The 25,896-nt window shown below is 46.0% G+C and overlaps 1 protein-coding gene across 1 annotated transcript in view; it reads left to right on the plus strand.

The window, feature by feature from the left end:
• Nucleotides 1–24,499, plus strand: part of cdh5 (cadherin 5) — a 100,871-nt gene extending 76,372 nt beyond the window's left edge. The window contains exons 14-15 of the mRNA XM_072437289.1: nucleotides 2,479–2,611; nucleotides 23,487–24,499. Of these exons, the coding sequence (XP_072293390.1) occupies nucleotides 2,479–2,611; nucleotides 23,487–23,871 (518 nt within the window). The 3' untranslated portion in view covers nucleotides 23,872–24,499. The remainder of the gene's footprint in view (nucleotides 1–2,478; nucleotides 2,612–23,486) is intronic.
• Nucleotides 24,500–25,896: the final 1,397 nt, after the last annotated feature.

Raw genomic sequence — 25,896 nt, forward strand, 5'->3', positions numbered from 1 at the left:
GTGGGTCAGCTCTGTGCCCCTCACACACGACTGCAGCGGGTTCAGAGCCAGTCATGGCCCGTGCCTGTGACTGCTTTACAAAAACTTCATCTCCAGCCTCTGCTTTAATAAAACAGACTGAGCAGCCCCTCGAGCGTTCCCCCCTCGTGCGTTCCCCTCTTGCGTTCCCCTCGTGCGTTCCCCTCGAGCGTTCCCCCCTCGTGCGTTCCCCTCTTGCGTTCCCCTCGTGCGTTCCCCTCGTGCGTTCCCCTCGTGCGTTCCCCCCTCGTGCGTTCCCCTCGTGCGTTCCCCCCTTGTGCGTTCCCCTCGTGCGTTCCCCCCTCGTGCGTTCCCCTCGTGCGTTCCCCTCGTGCGTTCCCCCCTCGTGCGTTCCCCCCGTGCGTTCCCCTCGTGCGTTCCCCCCTCGTGCGTTCCCCTCGTGCGTTCCCCTCGTGCGTTCCCCTCGTGCGTTCCCCCCTCGTGCGTTCCCCTCGTGCGTTCCCCTCGTGCGTTCCCCCCTCGTGCGTTCCCCTCGTGCGTTCCCCTCGTGCGTTCCCCTCGTGCGGTCCCCCCTCGTGCGTTCCCCTCGTGCGTTCCCCCCGTGCGTTCCCCTCGTGCGTTCCCCCCTCGTGCGTTCCCCTCGTGCGTTCCCCTCGTGCGTTCCCCCCTCGTGCGTTCCCCTCGTGCGTTCCCCTCGTGCGTTCCCCTCGTGCGTTCCCCTCGTGCGTTCCCCCCTCGTGCGTTCCCCTCGTGCGTTCCCCTCGTGCGTTCCCCCCTCGTGCGTTCCCCTCGTGCGTTCCCCTCGTGCGTTCCCCCCTCGTGCGTTCCCCTCGTGCGTTCCCCTCGTGCGTTCCCCCCTCGTGCGTTCCCCTCGTGCGTTCCCCTCGTGCGTTCCCCCCTCGTGCGTTCCCCTCGTGCGTTCCCCTCGTGTGTTCCCCCCTCGTGCGTTCCCCTCGTGCGTTCCCCTCGTGCGTTCCCCCCTCGTGCGTTCCCCCCTCGTGCGTTCCCCTCGTGCGTTCCCCTCGTGCGTTCCCCCCTCGTGCGTTCCCCTCGTGCGTTCCCCTTTTTTGATGTGACAAAACGTTAACATGAGCACAAAACACCCTCTTAATTCCCCTCACACGCAGCTGTGATAGTGAAGAGATCTAAAGCGCACTAAACATAAACACAATACTGCAGGTCTTGACGCTCAATTCTGATTTTCACAAATCAATTTGATTGCTTTTAAAATTTGACTCAAATCCATTTTCCTGTGTTAATGTTGCATCTGTTTTATTCCTGAGCAGAAGTCAGATCAATGTGAGCTGTGTTTAGGCAAAAGGTCAGAGTTGAATCAGATTTAGTCCCACGTGTGAAAGTGGCCTGGGTCACATTTGAAAAGAATTGGGCTTTTTACACTGATATGACATCATCAGATCTTGGTCACATTTGGGAAAACCATCTGTTTCGACCTGCAGAGTGAACGTAGCCAAACGTCCTCAAACTGGCTCCTCCTCTTCTCTCTGAGGCCCCACCCTCTGCCTCGCCTCCACACACAGAGTGTAGAGTCTGTGGACACAACCGCACCATCACACTCTAGTTGTCCTTTTAGAAATCCAAAACTTAACGTGGAACATCATGTGCGTGACTTTTGGACCCCATTTTTACACACGCTTTATACATGAGATCCTAAGATGGGTCAAATGCAGAAGACAATTTCCCTACGGAGACTAAAAACCTAATGTAGAATCCCACAATTGTGGGATCTGGTTCAATAGTTTGATAGTAAAAAGAGTAGACGATTGGTCCACAATGTGTGAGGGTGGGAGTGCATGTCGAGGGAAACGTGATCTGTTTGATGCCAGCTTCCTTGACCTGGATTTCCAGATTTTCAGTTGTTCTAATCTTATTCCCTTTTGTTTGTATGTCATGGCCAACAAATTGTGTTCTTCTTCACAACTTTAACTTTTTATTATGATATAATAATATTTAACTACACTTCAATTAGCCTTAATAAAGCATGAACAAAGACTTCATATTGAACACACACTTTTATAAAGGATGATTGAGGCCCCCGCGACCGGGCCCCCGCGACCAGGCCCCCGGGACCGGGCCCCTCGGGACCGGGCCCCCGTGACCGGGCCCCCGCGACCGGGCCCCCGCGACCGGGCCTTGGAGCAGAAGAAGATGGATGGAGTCAGTCTTATCCAACCAGGGCTCCCTAAAAGAAGAGAAGGAGAGATACTTTCCTGGCTTAAAATAAGGAAACTACTTAATGAGAAGTTAGGATATTTGTTCATGCTTTATAAGACTTTAAAAGACTTTATAAGACTTTATAAGACTATTAAGAGTGTTAAACTTCCTTCAAACCTTCAGAAGAAGCACGACAGTCGAATGCAGGCGCAGACTTTGATGGGGGTCCAGACCGAACACCTTCTTGCTCATCGGGGGCCGCTGAGCCATTGCTGCCCCACACACACATGTGGATCCTCACATTTATGTCCTTGTGTGTGTTTGCAGTGATTGTGATCCTGTTTGTGATGAGGAAGCGTTACCAGAAGGAGCACCTGTCCAGCCTGAAGCACAGCGGAGAGATCCACGAGCAGCTGGTCACCTACGACGAGGAGGGAGGGGGCGAGATGGACACCAACGGGTCAGTCACACACACACACACACACACACACAGAGACACACACGCTCAGATTCATTCAATAATCTGGACATCCAAATTAGAGATGTAGATGTGGACATATTGACGGTGCTGGTTTAGAATATGACCATAATATGTCTCCTTAAATGTTCTTTTTGTATGTTTCGGTATCTTATGTGTGTGTGTGTGTGTGTCTGTGTCTGTGTGTGTGTGTGTTTGTGTGTGTGTGCGTGTGCGCGTGCGAGTGTGTGTGTGTGTGTCTGTGCCTGTGCGTGTGTGTGTGTGTGTGTGCGTGCGCGTGCGTGAGTGTGTGTTTGTGCGTGCGTGTGTGCGTGTGTGTGCGTGCGTGCGCGCGTGTGTGTGCGTGCGTGCGTGTGTGTGTGTGCGCGCGTGTGTGTGCGCGCGTGCGTGTGTGTGTGTGTGTGCGTATGTGTGTGTGTGTGTGTGTGTGTGCGTATGTGTGTGTGTGTGTGTGTGTGTGTGCGTGCGTGTCTGTGTGTGTGTGTGCGTGCGTGAGTGTGTGTTTGTGCGTGCGTGTGTGTGTGCGTGCGCGCGTGTGTGTGTGTGCGTGCGTGTGTGTGTGTGCGCGCGTGTGTGTGCGTGCGTGCGTGCGTGCGTGTGTGTGTGTGCGCGCGTGTGTGTGCGCGCGTGCGTGTGTGTGTGTGTGTGTGTGCGTATGTGTGTGTGTGTGTGTGTGTGTGCGTATGTGTGTGTGTAGCCTTACATCACCCACAGAGGAGGAGTCTTCTGAACTCCAGACTTAACACATCAAAGGAAAAAAGGGCTCAAAGTCTAATATTCTTCAAGTGAATAATTCTGTTTATGTAAAATGTGATTCTACAATTCGCACTTATTCAAAGATAGAAAAATGTGTTCCAGTTCCGCGCCAAGGAGCCAGTATCTGAACAGGAGCGGTCCAAGGTACAGAAGGTTTCAGAGTGTTCAGGGTTAATCCGCTGACAGTGGTGGAAAGTACAAAAGTAAAAGTACTGTATTTAAGGAAAATACAGACGCCTAAAAATGGCACACAAGTACATTTTACAGTAGATACATTGTTGCTTCGTTACATCTGAGAAGTATCTGTACTTTCTACTTCACTACATTTTTGAACTGGACGTTAAACTGGACGCTTTATATTTAGGCCCGAGCCCCAGCAGGGCGGAGGGCCTATTGCTCCCACAACGCTGCCATGCTGCGCCCGCATGTTTCAAAATTAACGAAATTAACGAAAGTACCCGTCAGTGACCAGGGACCCACACCATGAGGTAGGAAAGCGTGAGCGCTTTCCGAAAATGTATAGTTCATGATATTTGAAAAATGGGAAACATTGTTTTCGCATCGGAATATTATTCTTTCTTTCTTTCTTCTTCTTCTTCTTCTTCTCGGGACCAACCCCCTTATTTTTCACCCAGTGAACATTGACGAAAAGTCACAAAAATTTGCACACCTCTAAAAATCGTGCCTCTCTACATTCTGGCTATTTCCCTTTTCTAAAATAAAAAAATTGGCGCGTCAGCGCCCCCAAATGTACCAAAAATGCATTGAGAGATAGGAAATGACCCAAAAAAAATCTGATCGTAGAATCATGAAATTTGGCGCAGAGGTAGATGGTGACAAGAGAAGTAAAAAATATTATTACGGCAACGCCGTCCGCCCAACCAAATGTCGGCCATATTGCTTCAAAAATGGCTAAACATGACTCGGGAGTTTTTCCAAACGTCGTACTTTTACGAACTCCTCCCAGGGCGTTGTAGCTAAAAGTTATCCAAATTACAGTGATACCTGTCACGGTCTCTGTGCGGCGAAGCCGCAAACTGTAGCTAGAATTTCAGAAATCTCCCAAATTTAACATTTCTGCCGTTTGCGCAGATAAAATCCAAATTGCGTCAAATTAGAATCAGTTGTTAAACTCTTTGCCCTAAACCTACTTGAAGTGAAATAAAGTAATTTGGCGCCACAGCGCCCCCTACAGATTTTGTATGGAGGTTAAATGTTTAGTTTTGCGAAATGATATGAAATTTGACACACAACTCAATTTTAGCATCCCCATCAAAAAAGTCAATGAGACCCATGTCATAATTGTTATGGCGTTGCCGTAGCGATGACCAAAACCTTCCATGTTATTCCAATGGGGAAATCGCCAGAACATGTTTACACTTTATACTTTCACCAACTCCTCCCAGGGCGTTAGTCCTATCAACCTGAAATTTGGTGAGACTCATCTTCAGGGGTGGACCATCAAAAGGTATCCACATTTTTATTCAAAAAGTCACGGTCTCTGTGCGGCAAAGCCGCACATTTTGCCAAGAATTCAAAATAGAATTGCTTTTTGATGGTAAAACAAAGGGGAGAAGACGTGACAGCGTCACAGATTCAGCAGTAGGCGTAATAAAAGGACCATTGGGGCGCGTTAGCGCCCCCTCCTCTTGCGGCGTGGCGGCGGCGTAGCGAGGGCCGATCATTGCCGCTTGCGGCTATATTTTTTATTATTAGGCCCGAGCCCCAGCAGGGCGGAGGGCCTATTGCTCCCGTAACGCTGCCGAAGGCTCCCGTCGCCCCTGGCAAGTACAGTGAACTAGCCCATGCCGAAGGCATGGATCATGCATGCTTACTCCTGCTATGACAGAAATAGTCAACAATGAGTGAATGGGCGTAGCCCATTCACTCATTGTTGACAACAGCAGCGCGAAGCGCTGCATTCCTCCAAAAACACTCCTGGCATCGTGCCGTACGCGAGAATCCATGCCGCAGGCATGGGCCATGCTTGTATCTGCTCAAATCAATGGAAGTCTATGGGAAGTGGGTGGGGCACCCCGACGGGAAAGGGAGTGACGAGCGCGTAAGCGCTCGTAATGATGATTCCACCCCATGGCGGCATCGGGAAGGCTTAGAGCTTTCAAACGATGTATAATTTGTTGTTATAGTGGAAACGGCTATATTGTTTTTGCTAAAAATATTATTAGGCCCGAGCGCCACAAGCTGGCGAGAGGCCTATTAATCTCGTAAGGCCGTGCAAAGCACGGCTGCGAAAGTGCGCACGTAGTGCGCACAAAATCGAGCGCGAAGCGCTCGCCCACTTCCAAACACTCACTAACGCACTCCTCCACTCATGCACGCCCCGTGCATACTAATTAGTTGTAGGAAAATGGAACATTACCGTTGTAAACGGGCGAAGCCCGTGCAAAAGTTCGCACTAAACCAGCACTTTACATATAAAGCACTCATTTGCGCTAAGTAGCTCACGAATACGTTCCCCATCTCTTGCATGTTCCGTGCATATAAGCATGTAAGGCAAAAATTGAACATTATTACTGTATAGAGGGCCAAAAACACAAAGTGGGCGGAGCCCACTCAAAATTATCGAAAGTACCCGTCAGTGACCAGGGACCCACACCATGAGGTAGGAAAGCGCGAGCGCTTTCCGAAAATGTATAGTTTATGATATTTGAAAAATGGGAAACATTGTTTTCGCATCGGAATATTATTCTTTCTTTCTTTCTTTCTTTCTTCTTCTTCTTCTCGGGACCAACCCCCCTATTTTTCACCCAGTGAACATTGACGAAAAGTCACAAAAATTTGCACGCCTCTAAAAATCGTGCCTCTCTACATTCTGGCTATTTCCCTTTTCTAAAATTAAAAAAATTGGCGCGTCAGCGCCCCCAAATGTACCAAAAATGCATTGAGAGATGGGAAATGACCCAAAAAAAATCTGATCGTAGAATCATGAAATTTGGCGCAGAGGTAGATGGTGACAAGAGAAGTAAAAAATATTATTACGGCAACGCCGTCCGCCCAACCAAATGTCGGCCATATTGCTTCAAAAATGGCTAAACATGACTTTGGAGTTTTTCCAAACGTCGTACTTTTACGAACTCCTCCCAAGGCGTTGGCCCTAAAAAGCTGAAATTTGGTGAAAATGCTACTGAGGAGTGGGACATCAAAAGTTATCCAAATTACATTGATACCTCTCACGGTCTCTGTGCGGCGAAGCCGCAAACTGTAGCTAGAATTTCAGAAATCTCCCATATTTAAAATTTCTGCCGTTTGCGCAGATAAAGTCCGAATTGCGTCAAATTAGAATCAGTTGTTAAACTCTTTGCACTAAACCTACTTGAAGTGAAATAAATTCATTTGGCGCCACAGCGCCCCCTACAGATTTTATATGGAGGTTAAATGTTTAGTTTTGCGAAATTATATGAAATTTGACACACAACTCAATTTTAGCATCCCCATCAAAAAAGTCAATGACTCATGTCATAATTGTTATGGCGTTGCCGTAACGATGACCGAAACCTTTCATGTTATTCCAATGGGGAAATCGCCAGAACATGTTTACACTTTAGACTTTCACAAACTCCTCCCAGGGCGTCAGCCCTATTAACCTGAAATTTGGTGAGACTCATCTTCAAGACCATCAAAAGTTATCCACATTTTCATTCAAAGAGTCACGGTGTCTGTGCGGCAAAGCCGCACATTTTGCCAAGAATTCAAAATAAAATTGCTTTTTGATGGTAAAACAAAGGGGAGAAGATGTGACAGCGTCACAGATTCAGCAGTAGGCGTAATAAAAGGACAATTGGGGCGCGTTAGCGCCCCCTCCTCTTGCGGCGTGGCGGCGGTGTGGCGGCGGCGTGGCGGCGGCGTGGCGAGGGCCGATCATTGCCGCTTACGGCTATATTTATTATTATTTTTCTTGTTCTTCATCGCTTTGAACTCTAATTTGACCCCCTGAACATGCTCAAAAACTCACCAAACTTTGCCCAAAATTCAGAATTGGCGAAAAATTTGGTTTTTTCTGGGCCATTTTTTTTTTCGTAAAAAAATGGCGCGACAGCGCCACCGACAAAAGTCTAAATACATTGCGCATATGGGAGACGCCCCGAGGTCAACTTTGTCGTAGAGCTACGAAATTCGGAACACACATTCCTCTCGTGAGGACAAAAAAAAAATGTTATTGTGGCCACGCTCCCAGATTTACCCTATGGCCGCCATCTTCCTTTGAAAATGAAAACACGCTGTGTTAGTCATTTTGTTCACGTCAAACTTTGACGAACTCCTCCTAGGGCGTTTTGCCCACCGACTTCAAAATCGGCGTACGTCCTCTGGACAAGTGGGGCATCTAAAGTTATCCAATTTTTTGAGATACCTTTTACGGTCTGTGTGCGGCGCAGCCGCAAAGTTGGACAACTTATTTTGGGATATTGCAGATCTAAAAATTGTTCCCATTTGATCAAAACAAGTCCGATTAGGACCAAATTTCAATCAGTTGTTCAACTTTCTATTTTGGACCAGTTTATGCTGACAAAATTGAAATGGCCGCGATAGCGCCCCCTACAGAGTGACCTTTAAATTAACATTGAAGGTCAAAAATTAGTTTTACCAAAATTTTCTAAACTTTACCCAAAATTCTATTTTGGCGTCGCGATCAAAAAAGCCAATCAGACAAATGCCTTAATTTTTACGGCGTAGTCGTAGCGATGACATAAACCTCCCATGTTATCCCTATGGGAAAACCGCTAAATCTCTCGAATATCCACATTTTTATGTTTTACACTTTAATGAAGTCCTCCTAGTGCGTTTTGCCCAAAATCGGTGTACGTCCTCTAGACAAGTGGGGCATCTAAAGTTATCCAAATTTTAAGGATAACTTTTACGGTCTCTGTGCGACGGAGCCGCAAACTTTTCCCTGAATTCTGACTATTTGGCCTTCAGAGTGGCCTATAAACAATAGAGTTTTTCCAAATTACATTATATTTTGCACAAAATTCTAATTTGCCATCCTGATCATAAAAGTATGAGAGCCAAAGTCATATTTTGTCCGGCGTAACCGTAATGATGACAGAAACATCCCATGATATCCTTATGGGAAAATCGCGAAATTGCTCAAATCACCACATTTTTACGCTTCACACTTTAACAAACTCCTCCTAGGGCGATTGTCTGATCAAACTCATATTTGGGGAAAATCATCTACACAAGCGAGGCATCAAAAGTTATCCATATTTTGATTCTAAGTGCTACGGTCTCTGTGTGGCGGACCCGCAAATATATGTCACAAATGGGAAAACAGCGGAATCTCTAAAATGACCACATTTTTACGCTTCACACTTTAACGAACTCCTCCTAGGGCGATTGTCCGATCAAGTTCATATTTGGGGAAAATCATCTACACAAGTGAGGCATCAAAAGTTATCCATATTTTGATTCTAAGTGCTACGGTCTCTGTGTGGCTGACCCGCAAATATATGTCACAAATGGGAAAACAGCAAAATCTCTCAAATTACCACATTTTTATGTTTTACACTTTAACGAACTCCTCCTAGTGCGTTTTGCCCACCGACCTCAAAATCGGTGTACGTCCTCTAGACATGTGGGGCATCTAAAGTTATCCAAATTTTAAGGATAACTTTTACGGTTTCTGTGCGACGGAGCTACAAACTTTACCCAGAATTTGGACTATTTGGCCTTCAGAGTGGCCTATAAACAATACAGTTTTTCCAAATATCATGACATTTTGCACTAAATTCTAATTTGCCATCCTGATCATACAAGTATGAGAGCCAAAGTCATATTTTGTACAGCGTAACCATAGCGATGACATAAACATCCCATGTTATCCTTATGGGAAAATCGTAGAATTGCTCAAATCAACACATTTTTACGCTTCACACTTTAACGAACTCCTCCTAGGGCGATAGCCCGATCAAACTCATATTTGGGGAATATCATCTACACAAGCGGGGCATCAAAAGTTATCCATATTTTGATTCTAAGTGCTACAGACTTACCCCATCTTCCTTTGAAAATGAAAACACGCTGTGTTAGCCATTTTGTTTACGTCAAACTTTGACGAACTCCTCCTAGGGCGTTTTGCCCACCGACTTCAAAATCGGCGTACGTCCTCTGGACAAGTGGGGCATCTAAAGTTATCCAATTTTTTGGGATACCTTTTACGGTCTACGTACGGCGCAGCCGCAAAGTTGGACAACTTATTTTGGAATATTGCAGATCTAAAAATTGCTCCCATTTGATCAAAACGAGTCCGATTAGGACCAAATTTGAATCAGTTGTTAAACTTTCTTGTTTGGACCAGTTTAGGCTGACAAAATTGAAATGGCCGCGATAGCGCCCCCTACAGAGTGTCCTTTAAATTAACATTGAAGGTCAAAAATTAGTTTTACCAAAATTGTCTAAACTTTACCCAAAATTCTATTTTGCCGTCCCGATCACAAAAGCCAATCACAAAAATGCCTACATTTTTACGCCGTAGTCGTAGCGATGACAGAAACCTCCCATGTTATCCCTATGGGAAAACCGCTAAATCTCTCAAATTACCACATTTTTATGTTTTACACTTTAACGAACTCCTCCTAGTGCGTTTTGCCCACCAACCTCAAAACATGATATTTTGCACAAAATTTTAATTTGCCATCCTGATCATAAAAGTATGAGAGCCAAAGTCATATTTTGTACGGCGTAACCGTAGCGATGACAGAAACGTCCCATGTTATCCTTATGGGAAAATTGCAAAATCGCTCAAATCACCACATTTTTACACTTCACACTTTTACAAACTCCTCCTAGGGCGATTGGCCGATCAAACTCATATTTGGGGAAAATCATCTACACAAGCGAGGCATCAAAAGTTATCCATATTTTGATTCTAAGTGCTACGGTCTCTGTGTGGCGGACCCGCAAATATATGTCACAAATGGGAAAACAGCGAAATCTCTAAAATGACCACATTTTTACGCTTCACACTTTAACGAACTCCTCCCAGGGCGATTGCTCGATCAAGTTCATATTTGGGGAAATCATCTACACAAACGGGGCATCAAAAGTTATCCATATTCTGATTTTAAGTGCTACGGTCTCTGTGCCGTGGAGCTGCAAATATACTGTCACAAATGGGAAAAAGCCAAATCCTTGAAATGTTCACATTTATGCTTCACACTTTAATGAACTCCTCCTAGTGCGTTTGGCTCACCAATCTCAAAATCGGTGTACCTCCTCTAGACAAGTGGGGCATCTAAAGTTATTCAAATTTTATGGATAACATTTACGGTCTCTGTGCAGCTGAGCCGCAAACTTTTCCCAGAATTTGGACCATTTGGCCTTCAGAGTGGCCTATAAACAAGAGTTTTTCCAAATGACATGACATTTTGCACACAATTCTCATTTGCCATCCCCAAAATAAAAGTATGGGAGCCAAAGTCATATTTTGTAAAGCGTAGCCGTAGCGATGACAGAAACATCCCATGTTATCCCTATTGGGAAACCGCAAAATCTCTAAAATGACCACATTTTTACACTTCACACTTTAACGAACTCCTCCTAGGGTGAATACCCGATCAAGTTCATATTTGGGGAGGATCATCTACACAAGCGGGGCATCAAAAGTTATCCATATTTTGATTTTAAGTACTAGGGTCTCTGTGCGGTAGAGCCGCAAATGGGAAAAACGCCAAATCCTTGAAATATTCACATTTATGCTTCACAGTTTAACAAACTCCTTTAAGGGCAATAGCTCGATCAAGCTCAAATTTGGGGAAAATCATCTACACAAGCGGGGCATCAAAAGTTATCCATATTTTTATTCCAAGTGTCACGGGCTCTGTGCGCTGGAGCTGCACATTTGACCGACATTTGTGTTCATTTGCACTGGTTAAGCACAGCATTGTACATGTCCAATGTGTCGCTGTCTTAGTTCTTTGACAATGAGGGCGTGTTAGCGCCATCTCTGTAAAATGCAGAGAGCAGAGTCGGAAGGCCGGCGGCCCGCGAGGGCCGTTGGATGCCGCTTGCGGCTTTAATTTTAGCATGTTTCTGCCCACGTTTTTGAGTTCAAATACCGACTTTGAGCAAACAAAAGTAGACGATAAAGATAGAAATGCTATTGATCGTTGATGAAACAGTACATGAAACTCTGACTAAAAGAGCATGTGTGACAAAACCCAAACCACTTGTATGTAGAAAAATATTCAGGACAATGCAAAGTGATTCTGAATGAGATTGACTTCAACACGAGCCGATAATGAGCAGGTTTGACAGACACAGTGAGGAGGACTGCCTGTATTTACTGGAGCTTCTGTGCTGCCCTCAAACACAGTGCGTAGGTTAAAAACACTTTTTATCTTTTTACTATTAACATAAAACAACAAAAACAAACATAAAACAAACACACACACACACAAAAACAGAAAGCACTTTTTCACGTTGTGGAGGGAGGGTGGAGGTGGTCTACAGACGCCTGAGGGTCCAGACCAGAGGACAGCACGAGGACCAACTGTGGCAGAGCGTTTTGTGTTTTTTTCCCCTCACGAGCCGTTGTAAAAGTAAAAAGATCAAAAAGCTTTGCACACTAAACACAATCCTCTTCTCTCTGAGGCAGACCCACCCTCTGCCTCGTCTGTGGACACAATCCCACTCAAGTTGTCTTTTTAGAAATCGTGGAACATCATGTACATTACTTGGCACATTTGATGACCATAAATCAGGACAATCTTTATTAAGATCACAAAGTTTTCCAAATCTGTGTGAAATACTTTATCTGTTTACTCTCAAAGTACTTTAGGTGCATTTTGATACTTTTACTTTAGTCGATTACTTTTTTTTCATACTGTACTTTTACTTCAGTACGTTTTGCTCCTGTGTACTTTTACTTCTTCCACCAGTCGATTAAAGGTCATTAACAGTTTACCAGTCGATCATCACGTTTTCCACAGACACAGATGTTGTTATGGTGCTGTTCTTCTGCTCTGCTTTACTCTCGACAGTGAAAAGGGAAAAAGAAAGAAAGAAATGATCAATTAACTGACTATTGACCACAAAGGGCTCACTCGAACCATTAAACCAAACGGGGAAAAACATGCCTAGTTTTGATCTTTTTCACAAGTCTGACATTTTCACTCTTTGTTTCGGACCCAAACTATAAGGGGCGGGGCAAGTTTGGGTTATATCTCTGCCCTTTCCATTTAGACTCATTTGAGCTCATCAAAGACAGCAGTTGTTGTTTCGGAGTCGTATATTAAAAGCGTTTTAATCTTGGGCTCATCAGTCTGGAGCGCGTCCCGTGTTCATCTCCTCCATATTTACCGCTGACCCACTTTATGCACAACAATATATTAAAGTTTAATGTAATCTGGATGGGATCTTCAAACCAAGTAGAGTCGGGTGTTGTAGAAGTCAAAGCCGGGCCGCCGCGTGCTGTCATGGTGATGTATGGAGACACGAGAGCAGATCTGGACTGGATCTGGACTGGATCTGGACTGGATCAGGACGTGATGAAATGCCCTCAGACGGCTTCACTTTGAACAGTTTCCTCGGGCGGAGCCGCGCGGAGCCGTATGTCTCTTGTTATGCTAAACGTACGGCCACAATCTACACGCTCTCACACATGTGGAGGATAATGACTTGCCTTTGAATATGCTTTACATATTTAAAGCAGCATTATGGAACTTATGTGGTGGCAAAAGTCTGGTCTCTATGGAGATGTATGTATGTATGACTGTAGCAGCGTGTAGTAGTTTATTAAGAATTATTAAAGTTTATGGTATTAAATCTACTCCTAATATATAATAACTGCACCTTAATTATTCTTAATAAAGCGCGGACAGACTTCATTCATTATAAACCAATCATTTACTAATTGTTTTTTATTTGAAACTTGATCTCGATACAAGGAATATACGCGATTCTCAATATCTAGTTCAATTCCACTCTAATAATGATTAAAATTATTTTTTTTAGTTCAAGGTTTTATACAATAGACTGACATTCTCAACACAAAACAATTTTACTTATTTCTTTAACATTATGATCTCATTATTGTTTGGATTAAGCTCAAAATCACGTTACAAATATTCACAATATTTGGTCCTGTTCAACTAGTTTTGATAATAGTTTAGTATCGATTAGAATCTCATTTTTGGTACTTTTGATAACACTATTTTGAACTAACGACAACTTAATTAGCATTTATAAAGCATGAACAAAGACCAAGTTCACAATGAACAACTGATGTTTTAATAGTTTATTAAGAATGATTCAGGCATAGTAACGACTTAAAGCACCGTGTGAGAAGCGGCTCGATGGAGATGGAAAGTTCAAACCAAACTTTAGAACATCTCCATGGAGACAAGCAGGCGTCACATCCTCCACCAGAAAAGTTACAAGTCAAGTTTGTGGAGAAACAAGCCCCATCACAGCAGAGGGCATGTTTTTCATGTTTTTTCAGCACTAAAAACACCTGTAACTAAGTAATTGCATTTATTTAGCTCTATTTTTAGGCTGAAATCTTTAATTATGATGAATCTTAATCTATTTGCTCATTATAAATTAAGTCTTTGTTCATACTTTATAAAGGCTAATTGGGTGTAGTTATTACCAGTGTATCTGCTGTACTACGGGAGACAAGCAGGTGACCACCAGGCCTAGTTACAGGTGAGATCTGTGGAAAGGTGAGACCGCTCGTGAAAGTAATGTATGCCATGTAATAGCATCTCCACAGAGTCAAGCGGTTGCCGTGGTGCTCCATAAAAACAGACATGGACTTGATTCTCTCCATTCAGATGTGAAAAGGACCCACTGACTTTGATGGTGTGCAGCGTTTGCGGTCTGAGCAGATCTTTAGCTGTGAAAGTAATTAGCTGGAATTGAATGGGCTTCGAAAACGGTAAATAAACAGATTTTTTTGGTGGCTTATCACTTGAAAGCAGAGCGCGCACATAACAGCCTTGCAAATATTTGAAATGGTGCTGCTGAATTGATTTTTTTTCTTTTGCTAAAATAAGTTTTATCTGGTGATTTGAGTGTCGGGGATGTAGCAGTGAAAGCACACTGCCTCTGAGTGCAGTACATTTCTATGCTCTGTACGCACTTTTAATTAGGAAGCCTTGTACTGCATAGGCTTTTCCAAATGTTAAACCAGGTTAGTAATGGACAATATTAACAATAGTTGTTTTTTGTGTGTGTGTTTTTTTTCAATTACTGAGGAGAAAAATACTATGAAAATATCCAAGGATACTTTGGCATACGTTTTAAAACTAAATGATTCGGTATAAGTGAATGCTATTAAGAGTCCACCATCATATTGAATGATAAGATTGAACGAAGTGCACTGTGAAAAAGGAGTGTTTTGTATGACTGCAACCAATATAACGAAGTTACTTAGAAATCACTGTTTTTTTCTCCTGGTTTAGTCCTGATGTGTTAGTTCTGCTCCTCCTTGAACCGACACCTTAACGTGGTGGAGGGGTTTGAGTGCCCGAATGATCCCGGGAGCTATGTTGTCGGGGGCTTCATGCCCCTGGTAGGGTCTCCCAAGGCAAACAGGTCCTAGGTGACGGGTCAGACAAAGATCGGTTCAGAAGCCTCTTATGACGACGACACAATCAAGGCAGTTCACGTCGCCCGGATCGGCGTCACCGGGGCCCCATCCTGGAGCCAGGCCTGGGATGGGTGCTCCATGGCGAGCGCCTGGTGGCCGGGTCTTACCCCACGGGGCCCGGCCGGGCACAGCCCGAAAGAGCGACGTGGGGCCGCCCTCCCGTGGGCCCACCACCCGCAGGAGGATCCATAAGGGGCCGGTGCAGAGAGATCTGGGCGGCAGTCGACGGCAGGGGCCTCGGCGACCAGATCTCCAGACACAGAGACTAACTCTGGGGACATGGAATGTCACCTCGCTGGGGGGGAAAGAGCCTGAGCTTGTGCGGGAGGTTGAGCGATACCGACTAGATATAGTCGGCCTCACCTCCACGCACAGTTTGGGCTCTGGAACCCATCTCCTCGAGAGGGGCTGGACGCTCCACTTCTCTGGTGTTGCCCGCGGGGAGAGGCGGCGGGCTGGTGTGGGCTTGCTGATAGCCCCTCAGCTCAGCCGCCACGTGTTGGAGTTTACCCCGGTGAACGAGAGGGTCGCGTCCCTCCGCCTTCGGGTGGGGGACAGGTCTCTCACTGTTGTGGCGGCCTACGGGCCGAACAGCAGTGCAGAGTACCCGGCCTTCTTGGAGTCCTTGGGAGGGGTACTGGACAGTGCACCGACCGGGGACTCCGTTGTTCTACTGGGGGACTTCAACGCCCACGTGGGCAATGACAGTGACACCTGGAGAGGGGTGATCGGGAAGAACGGCTTCCCCGATCTGAACCCGAGCGGTGTTCAGTTTTTGGACTTCTGTGCTAGCCACGGATTGTCCATAACGAACACCATGTTCAAGCACAAGGGTGTCCATCAGTGCACGTGGCACCAGGACACCCTAGGCCGGAGGTCAATGATCGACTTAGTTGTCGTGTCATCAGACCTCCGGCCGCGTGTCTTGGACACTCGGGTGAAGAGAGGGGCAGAGTTGTCAACCGATCACCACCTGGTGGTGAGTTGGATCCGCTGGCGGAGGAGGAAGCCGGACAGACTTGGCAGACCCAAGCGCATTGTGAGGGTCTGTTGGGAACGTCTAGTGGAGCCCTCTGTCAGTAGGGTATTCAACTCGCACCTCCGGGAGAGCTTCTCCCATGTCCCGGGGGAGGCTGGGGACATTGAGTCCGAGTGGACCATGTTCTCCGCCTCCATTGTTGATGCGGCTGCTCGGAGCTGTGGTCGCAAGGTCTCCGGTGCCTGTCGTGGCGGCAACCCCCGAACCCGGTGGTGGACACCGGAAGTAAGGGATGCCGTCAGACTAAAGAAGGAGGCCTATCAGGCCACTCTGGCTTGTAGGTCTCCGGAGGTCATCGACGGGTATCGGCAGGCCAAGCGAGCCGCGGCTCGCGCTGTCGCAGAGGCAAAAACCCGGGCCTGGGAGGAGTTCGGGGAGGCCATGGAGGAGGACTATCGGTCGGCACCAAAGAAATTCTGGCAAACCGTCCGGCGCCTCAGAAAGGGGAAGCAGTGTCTCACAAACACCGTTTACGGTGCGGGTGGAGGCCTGCTGACCTCGACTGGGGATGTCGTCGGACGGTGGAAGGAATACTTTGAGGATCTCCTTAATCCCTCAGTCACGTCTTCTGAAGAGGAAGTAGAGACCGGGGACTCGGAGGCTGGCTCATCCATCACCCAAGCTGAAGTCACTGAGGTTGTCCGCAAACTCCTCGGTGGCAGGGCTCCGGGGGTGGATGAGATCCGCCCTGAGTACCTAAAGTATCTGGATGTTGTAGGACTGTCTTGGTTGACACGTCTCTGCAACATCGCGTGGCGTTCGGGGACCGTGCCTCTGGACTGGCAGACCGGGGTGGTGGTCCCTCTGTTCAAGAAGGGGGACCGGAGGGTGTGTTCCAACTACAGAGGGATCACACTCCTCAGCCTCCCGGGTAAGGTCTATTCCAAGGTACTGGAGAGGAGAATCCGACCGATAGTCGAACCTCGGATTCAGGAGGAGCAGAGTGGTTTTCGTCCCGGTCGTGGAACACTGGACCAGCTCTATACCCTCCATCGGGTGCTCGAGGGTTCATGGGAGTTTGCCCAACCAGTCCACATGTGCTTTGTGGATCTGGAGAAGGCTTTTGACCGTGTCCCTCGGGGTGTCCTTTGGGGGGTGCTCCGGGAGTACGGGGTCCGGGGCCCTTTGCTCAGGGCTGTCCGGTCCCTGTATGACCGGAGCAGGAGCTGTGTTCGCATTGCCGGCAGTAAGTCAGACCTGTTCCCAGTGCATGTTGGACTCCGCCAGGGCTGCCCTGTGTCACCGGTTCTGTTCATAATTTTTATGGACAGAATTTCTAGGCGCAGTCAGGGGTCGGAGGGTGTCCGGTTTGGGGACCACAGGATCTCATCTCTGCTGTTTGCAGACGATGTTGTCCTGATGGCTCCATCAAACCCGGACCTGCAACATGCACTGGGACGGTTTGCAGCCGAGTGTGAAGCGGCTGGGATGAGAATCAGCACCTCCAAATCCGAGGCCATGGTTCTCGACCGGAAAAAGGTGGCTTGCCCTCTCCAGGTGGGTGGGGTGTCCTTGCCCCAAGTGGAGGAGTTCAAGTATCTCGGGGTCTTGTTCACGAGTGAGGGAAGGATGGAGCGTGAGATCGACAGGCGGATCGGTGCAGCGGCTGCAGTGATGCAGTCGCTGCATCGGACCGTTGTGGTAAAGAGGGAGCTGAGCCGAAAGGCAAAGCTCTCTATTTACCGGTCGGTCTACGTTCCTACCCTCACCTATGGTCATGAGCTTTGGGTAGTGACCGAAAGAACAAGATCGCGGATACAAGCGGTCGAAATGAGTTTCCTCCGCCGGGTGGCTGGGCGCTCCCTTAGAGATAAGGTGAGGAGCTCGGCCACACGGGGGGAGCTCGGAGTAGAGCCGCTGCTCCTCCACGTCGAGAGGAGCCAGCTGAGGTGGCTCGGGCATCTGTTCCGGATGCCTCCTGGGCGCCTCCCTCGGGAGGTGTTTCAGGCATGTCCCACCGGGAAGAGGCCCCGGGGAAGACCCAGGACACGCTGGAGAGACTATGTCTCTCGGCTGGCCTGGGAACGCCTCGGGATCCCCCCGGAGGAGTTAGAGGAAGTGTCTGGGGAGAAGGAAGTCTGGGAGTCCCTGCTCAGACTGCTGCCCCCGCGACCCGGCCCCGGATAAAGCGGCAGAAGATGGATGGATGGATGGTGTTAGTTCTGCTCTAGTCCTGGTTCAGTTCTGCTCTAGTCCTGGTTTAGCTCTGCTCTAGTCCTGGTTTAGTTCTGCTCTAGTCCTGGTTTAGTTCTGCTCTAGTCCTGGTTTAGTTCTGCTCTAGTCCTGGTTTAGCTCTGCTCTAGTCCTGGTTTAGTTCTGCTCTAGTCCTGGTTTAGCTCTGCTCTAGTCCTGGTTTAGTTCTGCTCTAGTCCTGGTTTAGTTCTGCTCTAGTCCTGGTTTAGTTCTGCTCTAGTCCTGGTTTAGTTCTGCTCTAGTCCTGGTTCAGTTCTGCTCTAGTCCTGGTTTAGTTCTGCTCTAGTCCTGGTTTAGTTCTGCTCTAGTCCTGGTTCAGTTCTGCACTAGTCCTGGTTTAGTTCTGCTCTAGTCCTGGTTCAGTTCTGCTCTAGTCCTGGTTTAGTTCTGCTCTAGTCCTGGTTTAGTTCTGCTCTAGTCCTGGTTTAGTTCTGCTCTAGTCCAGATTGAATGCAGTTTTTTATATCTCTTTTACTTTAGTCCGATAGTGTGAATGGCCCTTAAGTAAACAGAAAGGTCATCTATTCTCCATCTCTTACTGACCTTTAAACCTGCTCTTGTACCTTGTACCATGTATTGAGAAGCAACATGCTATGACCAGTCATTCTCTCAGTATTTGTCGTTAGCACGCCATCTACTGGCTGCAGAGGGACTTATCCTTGGGAAATAAACAAAAGCTAACTTGCCCCGTAGTTGTAAAGAATGCCATTTGAGGCAGACATCAAATCAAATCAAATCAAATCAATTTATTTTTGTAAGGCCCAAAATCACAACAACAGTTGCCTCTGAGGGCCACAGGGAGAAATGAATCAACAATGTCTGTGGTGGCGATGAAGTCAGACAATGTCTGTGGTGGCGATGAAGTCAGACAATGTCTGTGGTGGCGATGAAGTCAGACAATGTCTGTGGTGGCGAGGGACGATGTCCCAGGGTCCTCTGTCCTTAGACTCTCCTTCTCGGCCAGGAAAAACTACAAAAAAAAACCTCTTTGGGAAAAAAGCGTAGAAACCTGGAGGAGTTCCAGTGAAGGAGAGATCCGACTCTCACAGACGGACAGACGGACACAAGGAGACTGGAGCTGGACCCACTCTTCAGGCAGAAGAGGGACCGTCTGAGTCGAGCTGGACCCACTCTTCAGGCAGATGAGGGACCGTCTGAGTCGAGCTGGACCCACTCTTCAGGCAGAAGAGGGACCGTCGGAGGCGAGCTGGACCCACTCTTCAGGCAGATGAGGGACCGTCGGAGGCGAGCTGGACCCACTCTTCAGGCAGATGAGGGACCGACTGAGGCGAACTGGAGCCACTCTTCAGGCAGATGAGGGACCGTCCACACAGGGCAGGGACCACTTCACCAGGAGAGGGGCATCTGGGTCCACAGGTCCTCAGGAGTGAGAGAAAGAAAAGAAGGCGGTGAACAGTTTGCAAGTGGAATCAAAAAATAAATATTGTTTGATAGCATAAGTAGTCAGAAGAAGAAGAGGATAGTGCTCAAGCTGTCATACTTCCCCCAGCATAGTTACTCCTAGGGCAGCGTAGCTGAAGCTGTGGGTTTATCTTTCTGTTCCTAACTACTCTGACCATAAGCGATTTCGAAGAGAAACGTTTTAAGCCTGGACTTAAATGAAGAGACTGTGTCAGCATATTTAACATGGGTCGGGAGCTGATTCCATAACACAGGAGCTTGGTAGCTAAACGCTCTACCTCCTACAGTACTTTTAGAGACTCTTGGCACCACCAGAAGGCCAGCATTCTGGGAGCGAAGAGCTCTGTTTGGATGATATGGTTCTATAGCATCTTTGAGGTAGGATGGGGCCATGTCATTTATGGCTTTGTAGGTCAAGAGTAGAATTTTGAATTTGATTCTAGACTCGACGGGGAGCCAGTAAAGAGACTTCAGCACTGGCGTAATGTGCTCTCTTCTTTTTGTTCCTGTTAGTAATCTTGCTGCTGCATTTTGAACCAGTTGAAAGCTTTTTATGGAGCTTTTAGGACACGCTGCAAGCAGGGAGTTACAGTAGTCTAATCTAGTCGTTACAAATGCATGGATAAGTTTTTCGGCATCACTTTTAGGCAGGATTCTTCTGATTTTGGCGATGTTGCGCAAATGGAAATAGGCTGTTTTACAAGCTTGATTTATATGAGCTTTAAATGAGAGCTCCTGGTCAAATAAGACTCCAAGGTTTCTTACAGTAGAACTGGAGGCTACACTGACATTGTCCAGTGTGACTATCTGCTCAGATAGAGCGTCTCGTAGATGCTTAGGGCCAAGCACAATGACCTCGGTTTTTTCAGGGTTAAGAAGCAGGTAGTTTAGTGTCATCCAGGTTTTTATCTCCTTCACACAAGTACTAAGTCTGTCTACTTGATCGCTCTGATCAGGTTTCATTGATAAATACAGCTGAGTGTCATCTGCATAGCAGTGGAAGTTAATGCCATGCTTTCTGATAATGTTGCCTAATGGTAGCATATAAAGAGTAAACAGAATTGGACCGAGTACCGAACCCTGTGGCACACCGTAAATTACTTTAGAGCTTGGTGAGGAGCTCTGGTTTACATTAACAAATTGGAACCTATCAGATAGATAGGATTTAAACCAGCTGAGGGCTGTTCCTCCAACACCTACATCACATTCTAACCTCTGCAGTAGAATGTTGTGGTCGATGGTGTCAAACGCTGCGCTGAGGTCCAACAGAACCAGGATTGAGACCAGTCCATCGTCAGCGGCTAATAACAAATCATTTGTGACTTTAACTAGTGCAGTTTCAGTGCTGTGGTGGGCTCTGAACCCTGACTGGAAAACTTCAAATAAGTTATTGTCCTGCAGGTGGCGACAAAGCTGTTTTACTACAACTTTTTCAAGGATTTTAGAGACGAAGGGAAGATTTGAAATAGGTCTGTAGTTTACCAATAGGTCGGGATCTAGATTAGGCTTTTTCAGAAGAGGTTTAATGACTGCATGTTTGAAGGACTGTGGAACATAGCCACTTTCGAGTGAAGTATTTATTATATTAAGAATAGGGTCTATAATTAGGGGAAGAATGTCTTTGAGGAGTCTGCTTGGAATGGGGTCTAGGACACAAGTTGAGCTTTTAGAGGACATAATGGCTGAAGTTATCTCTGCTTGATCAACAGCTGTGAACCTTTCTAAGTTTACAGGTGGATTTATATGGGACGTTAGATTTACAGCTTGGGCTAGTTCAGGGCTAATAGTGGGGGTAATTTCATCTAATTTATCTCTGATTGTTTTTATTTTATTATTAAAAAATAGGAGGAAATCATCAGAGCTAAGTGTAGCTGGGATTGAGGGCTCTACTGCACTGTGACAGTTTGTTAGCCTAGCTACAGTGCTGAAAAGGAATTTAGTGTTACTTTTGTTGACTTCTATTAGATTTGAATAATATCTGGTTTGGGCCTTACGCAGAGCCTGCTTATAGGACAGCAGGCAACTTTTCCATGCTTTTAGGGATTCTTCGGTGTGAGAGCGACGAAATAATCCCTCTAACTTTCTAACTTTTTGTTTATGTGAACGCAGTTCTTGGTTGTACCATGGGGAGGCGCGCTTTGGCCTAATGACCTTCTGTTTTAACGGCGCGACAACGTCAAGAGCAGACTTCAGAGAATTCATGGTCAAGTCGACACATTGATCACTTAAACTGGGACTAAAACTATTCTCAGCAGGATCACATGACATGTCACTGAATATTGGCTCTATTATTTCTTTGAATTTTGAGATAGATTTTTCAGATATTGTCCTTTTCATTATAACTTTATTTTGTGGGACTGGATGATCTTTAAGAATAAACTGAAAGGTAATTAGGAAATGATCTGACAATATAGGGTTTTGAGGGAGGACAATGAGGTCACTAATCTCTGTTCCATACGTTAGGACAAGATCCAGAGTGTTCTTGTGAGTGTGAGTCGCTTTATTTACATTCTGAGTGAAACCAATGCTGTCTAACAAGGCGCTGAAGGCATTACTGAGAGCGTCATCACTCATGTTCACGTGGATATTAAAGTCTCCAACTATAACTATTTTATCCCAGGCTAACACTAAGTTTGATATAAAGTCAGAAAACTCTGTTAAAAACTCTGAATAGGGACCAGGAGGTCGGTAGATAACTATGAACAAAACTCCTTTTTGGTTTTTCATATTTGGACATGTGATTGACAGCATAAGGCTTTCAAATGAGTGAAATGCATTGTTAGTTTTAGGGCTCATGAGTAGGCTTGAGTGGGAGATCACTGCCACACCACCACCTCGGCCTGTGCTCCTGGCAGTCTGAAAGTTAACATGGGTGGGTGGGGTGGACTCATTTAGTCTGACGTAGTCGTCTTGTTGAAGCCACGTTTCAGTTAGAGCTAGAAGATCTATGTTATAGTCACTAATTAATTCATTAACTAAGAGCGATTTGGAGGAAATTGCTCTAATGTTTAGCAGTCCACATTTTATGTGTTTATTCATTTGTGTATTTGTGTCATTTGTGATTGTTATTTTCCTTAAGTTATTTGGTCTGACGCCTGAAATATTTTTTCTGAGATGTGACTTTTTGGCATTATTTGTACGAGGGACACGAGGGACACGAGGGACACGAGGGACACACACAGTCTCTATCTGTCTTGAATCTGAACACTTCACATGTAACAGAACGGGCGAGAGTTCAGCGACAGAGGAGCGTCTTAAACTGCTGCTCTGCACCTGGGGCTCATCCCTAGATGGTCACTTAACACGACTAAGACTATCGGTCAAATTCCGAACTAATAGGGATGTACCCTCCGAAGTCGGATGGATGCCATCCCTGCGTATGAGCCCGGGCTTTCCCCAAAACGCACTCCAGTTATCAATAAAGACAACGTTGTTTTGAGGGCACCATCTGGATAACCAGTTGTTGAATGCTGAGAGACGGCTGTACAATTCAGCATTGATCCGATTGGGCAGGGGACCAGAAAATATTACAGTGTCCGACATCGACTTCGCTAGGTCACATGCTCCGAAGAAGTCTGGGATGATTTATAGACTGAGACGTCACAGAAAACGTTCCTCTAGGATGTCACACACCGGGGAAACCGAGTGTTTGTGCGGCTCAGAGGACATGGACCTAGTAAACAAGGTTAATGAAGCGTGAATGAATGCCAACAATCTTCTAACATAAGCTAAAACAATCAAAAACATACTGTGAGGGTTATATCTTCATCATAAACAAGATTCACATATAATTTAAAGGTCCTTATTTGAAAATGTGTTGTTCTTTTCCCTCACAGCTACGACGTCTCCATCCTCACCTCCGCCTGCAACGACGGCTCTCTGCTGCGTCACCCGGAGAACCACCCCCACCCTTCCCTCTACGCCATGGTCCAGAAGCAGCACCACCACCAGCCCAACGCCTGCAAGGGAGACATGGCCGCCATGATCGAGGACAAGAAGTTTGAAGCCGACCACGACCGAGACGGCTTCCCTTACGACACTTTACACATCTACGGCTACGAGGGCCCTGAGTCGCTCGCCGAGAGCCTTAGCTCTCTGGACAGCTCCTCCAGCGGTTCGAACTTGGATTACGATTTCCTCAACGACTGGGGACCTCGCTTCCGGACCCTCGCCGAGCTGTACGGAGTAAATGGCGCGCATGAGTATTACCACCAATATTGAAGTTGAAAAAACCAAATACATTTCGAAAACGGTGGTAAAAATGAGCCATAAGATTTCAACTGCCGGAAAAAAAAGCGTCCAATCACGAGCGACTGGCTGTTGATGATTGAGTGTGTTCGCTTGTCTGGTCGAGCCCCAGTCTGTTCTCCCCCAATTAGAGTTCCATCCAAAGGCAGCAGATTCCTGTTGAATCAAAGGGCCCCTGATTTGGTTTTGATGGCTCATTCCGTCCTCTCGTGGATGTTGACAAGTAACATCAAGATGCAATTCAGCAGGAGCAAGTGAAAAGGGACTACAGATGAATATGAAAGTCCTGACGGCTAATATGATGTGTCTTTTTATATATATCTATTCCACAAATGAAAATATACTGTAAGCCTGTTATTTTACTGTACCGTCTTTCCAGTTTCTGGAGGCAATCAGTGTCCATCTTGGAAAGTTGTATTCCCATGAAGACTGCGAGCCTTTCGTTAATATTCATGTTACGTCTCAGTGTTGGTTTGACATGGTAAAAGCAGCAGTGGGTGGAAATTACATTCATTACTCTGGGATATAAAAACATGTACAAAATACTGTATACAGCTATATTTAGGAATTAAAACATTTCTAGATTTACTATGGGGAAATGCAGCAAAACTGTTTCAGGATTATTCTTTTTTTTTTAATATTCTGAAACAAGTCATAATGTGGTTTCATAAATTAAAATAACAATAGCTGGTGGCTAACAATGTTTAATTAGAGTTAGGGACTTGTCAGTTGATCCAATTTGGGTAAAAAGGTGACAAAGACAAAAGAGAGTCTAAATTATGATGATGAAGTGTGTGATTAATGACCTCTGTATCTAAAAACATTTAAATACCAGCGGTTAACAAAAGTCATTTGCCCTTTCAGTCCCCATCTTGAATAATTCACCAAATTTGCATTAATCATGCTAGCTATTAGCTTGACTATACTTTCTTTTCCTTATTTAAATTGGCAGAAACAGTTCGAATGGTCTGTCAGTTGTGGCTTTAGAGCATGTATCTTAAATAGAGTTAGAGTTAGAGTCTTTCATGTCATGACATTCATGACACGTAAAATATCGCACCTGCCGTGTTCAGGTGGAAATATTTCACTAAAATCCGTCGGCCATGTTGTTTATAGCTCTGATCTGTTTGCTCAGGTTTATTAGAAGTCAAATCTTCTTCATATACAAGCTTTAAGACTAAAGAAATTGGACAGCAAATTAATGCAAATTTGGTACTGACTCAAAAGCTAGCTAAGACATCGTTAGCAAACCACATCTACTCATATTTATTGAGAGTGTATGATCCTGATCTAGTTTTATTATAAAAATGTGTCTGATTCAAAATTGCTCATGTCAAACCAACTCTTTCCTCGCTTTTCTCGCTTGTGAAGCCGCATTTGTTTTCTAGAACTTTCTATTGTCAGCCAGTAATCATTTGTATCTTTGAAGTTTCCCTCCTTTTTTCTTTCAAACCAAAGGACCACAGACAAAGGGAGTTTTTTTTGTGTTTCGTTTTTTTGGATCTAGATGTTGATGATTGGATTTGTAAATAGGGATTTTTAGTGTTTGAGGTGGAAAACTTCTGAACAGCCAGGAAAGTTTGAAGTCAAAGAGTGCGAGTGCTGTTTGATCAGCCAGATGTCCTCGGCTTGTGTGAGTTCCAAGAATGCAATGCAACTTTTAACCATGACACAGCAAGAAAAGCAACATACAGGTTGTAACGACGGGGAATTCTTTAGGATCAGCACCTTTCTATCAGATTAAAGAAGAATTTCAACAGCTTCGTTTGAGGCTTTGACGTGGCAAACTTGAGCAACCTCGTGTGCCTTTGTACTTGCGTTAGAAACTCATTCTCTGCCCGTAAGTGTCCAATTTTCCCAGTTATTTTTGCTCTTAGCCGACAAAAGACAATAGCGAGCGGACAGAGGAAATGGCAGCGGACGAGCCGACAGAATGACAGCGTTTTCATGGGTTTTATTTGACACGAACCATCATCATCAGGGTCATTCAACGAGATG

The sequence above is a fragment of the Eucyclogobius newberryi genome, unplaced genomic scaffold (assembly GCF_026437365.1).
Source record: "Eucyclogobius newberryi isolate DKJ021-1_F unplaced genomic scaffold, fEucNew1.0.hap1 SCAF_8, whole genome shotgun sequence".
In the NCBI taxonomy this organism is placed as follows: domain Eukaryota; kingdom Metazoa; phylum Chordata; class Actinopteri; order Gobiiformes; family Gobiidae; genus Eucyclogobius; species Eucyclogobius newberryi.